The sequence below is a fragment of the Myotis brandtii genome, unplaced genomic scaffold (genome assembly GCF_000412655.1).
Source record: "Myotis brandtii unplaced genomic scaffold, ASM41265v1 scaffold550, whole genome shotgun sequence".
NCBI lineage: Eukaryota > Metazoa > Chordata > Mammalia > Chiroptera > Vespertilionidae > Myotis > Myotis brandtii.
In genome coordinates, this window is record NW_005370043.1 from 4,349,899 (window position 1) to 4,352,389 (window position 2,491).

Genomic DNA, 2,491 nt, shown 5'->3' on the forward strand with positions numbered 1-2,491 from the left:
CAGGCGTTCCGCAGGCCCCAGGCGCTGGGCCCCTGCAACTCTCGCCCGCTTCCCCGCTCACGGACCAGCCTGCCAGCAGCCAGGACTGCTCGGAGGACGAGGAAGACGAAGAGATCGACGTGGACGATTGAGCGGAGCCCAGGATCCTCTGCCGCCCAGGGCCCCGGAAGCCCGTAGGCCTGCAGCCTCCCGGACGGCCGGGACCGCGGAGAGGAGCTGGGACCTCCTCTGCAACTCCCGCCTTCTCCCCCGTCCCTGGCCCGGACTCGGCTCCCAGAGGCTGCCTCTTCCCTCTCGAAGCAATAAACCCGGCTGGCCGGCCGGCCGCAGCGCAGGGCCTCCGCCTCCCGGGAGCCCTCGCCGTGCAATTCCGTATGGCTTCTGTATAAATATTTAAACCTATATAGCGGGTTCTCCCACCGCAGCCTGATTTTTTTTTTAATCTCGGAGATATTCATGTTTTCAAAGCTCCCAGGCTGCCGGGTTTGCTGAGAGCGAGGCGGAACGGAGGGTGAGGGACACCGAACCTAGCGGTCTGGAGGAGGGGGCCACCGGGACAGTTTCGATTTTCTCTGCATGTGGCGAATGCACCGGCCCTCTTCCTCCTCGCCTCCCCAGGCCTCTTGCAGTTGACTTCTTTTATTTCCTTCTGCATTTTCCCCGCGTGGGAAGGGGCTGAGGTGGGCAGCCGGGTCGTGACTTGCAAGTTTCAAATTGATCTTTTCTCCCCACCTCGAGAGAAGTCTTTTTTCTATGCCATTTCTGCCTCCCGATGCCCACTAACGCTATTTTTAAGATTCTCCCCCACCCTCTCTTGGTTTCCTCGGACTGACGGCTGGGGTCCGGGTCTTGGGACAAAATGGAAAATCCAACCAACCAAGCAACCAACGAAAAAATAACCCAAAGCCCTAGAATTATTTTTTACTCTTTTTAGAATTTTTTTGCATGTGACAGAGACTGAGAGGAGGCCAACCTACGCCCTCACCCCACCTCCTCCGCAGCTCTGGGTCTGTCTTGCCGCCTCCAGCGCCCTGCTCCCAGCTTGACTTGGCCAGACAAGGGTGACCAGATGAGGGTGGGTCCCACGTGCCCCTTCCCTGCTCCTGCCCTGCCTTTTCGTCCCGGACTGTACCCAAGGCCTCTTTCTCCGATAAATAAAGTCTTTGCCATTTTACTAGAAGCGGTGGTGACCGTGTCTAAATGAGTGGGCCCTGTTCAGGGAAGCCGTGGCCCGCGCGGTGTGTTGCTCATTGTCGGCTGCACCGGCCTTGGAGACACAGAGGAGTTTACAGCCGGCCGGGCCGGCGTGAGAGTGAACGGCGAGGGAGAAGTAGTGGGAGGAGGTATTTCTTGCTTGCAAACACCGGGCAGGCTCCAAACAGGGTAGGGATGGGGAGGGGGGGAAAAGACGAGCAGGCTTCGTCAGGTCGGGGTAAAAAGTGGGGTGTACAATGCAGGGCGCAAATGCTTGCGTAAGTTGGGGAGCTCCAAGGACAAGAAATTAATTTGCATGAGGCGAAGGGTGGAGGAGGATTTGCCCTGCGGTTCGTGCATCCCGCCTGGTACCCAAGGGTATTCTTCCTGTGGCCCCTGGGGCTGGGCTGAGCCTCCGCGTGTGGCAGCTCTAGCCTTTGGGGGCAGGAGGGTGCATGGAGCCGGAGCCACAGAGGGCCTCGCCCTTGCGGGAGGGAGAGAAATGCGCCGAAGGCACCCAGGGCAGGCTGAATTGCGCACCCAGGCACCGGGGTAGGTGAGCCCAAGGCTTCTCCCTCACCGTCTGAGAGTTGGGGTACATTTCTGGTGACTTTCACAAATTCTGGGCAGAAGTCGGCTGAGGGCAGAGACATCAATCTCCCAAGGACTCGCTGGGGTCCCCCTCCCCAGGGGGGCTGGGCTGGGGCTGGGGCATAGCAGCTTTCACTTTTCCGGAGTGAGCGAGTTCCTCTCGGGGCTTTTGTTGTCCCTGGGCTGGCGAGTGGCCGCTGTCACCAGAGGAGGGTCCCGCCTCCAGGCCGCTCAGCTCCCTTTCTCCGCAAAATTGATGTGAGAAATGTGCATCTGGTCGCGGGCAGGCAGTGGGGCCCCGGGGCCTGAGTCGGGGATGTGCGTGTCCGGGACGAAACTAGGAGACAGAAACAGAAAAAGGAGCACAGAGACACACTCCAAAAGCAGCGATAAAGTGGAAAGCCACAGACAGTGGGGAGAAAGGGGGGGGGGGGGGGAGAGAGAGAGAGAGAGAGAGAGAGAGAGAGAGAGAGAGAGAATATATAAGAGAAAGAGAAAGAATACAAGAAAGAGGGGCAAAAGAGAAGCTAGGGGAGAGAACGAAGGGAGAGAGGCGGCGGGCAGCCGAGGCGTATGGCCGGCCGCTCCTCCTGGGCGGCATAAATCGCCCTCTCTCAGGATGGATGGGTCTGTAATTCGGAGCGCGGACCATGAAGGCCGGGACGAATGGACCCGGGCGGCCGCTGACAGGCGACAATAGCCGGGC

At 59.6% G+C, this 2,491-nt stretch overlaps 1 protein-coding gene across 1 annotated transcript in view; it reads left to right on the forward strand.

Annotated features, from left to right (window-relative positions):
• LBX1 (ladybird homeobox 1) overlaps positions 1 to 131 on the forward strand; it is a gene marked incomplete at its 5' end in the record, with an annotated part of 1,649 nt that extends 1,518 nt beyond the window's left edge. Inside the window, one exon of the mRNA XM_005878318.1 lies at positions 1 to 131. This exon is cut by the window's left edge and continues 5 nt beyond it. Coding sequence (XP_005878380.1) covers positions 1 to 131 — 131 coding nt within the window.
• Between the last annotated feature and the right edge of the window lie 2,360 nt (positions 132 to 2,491).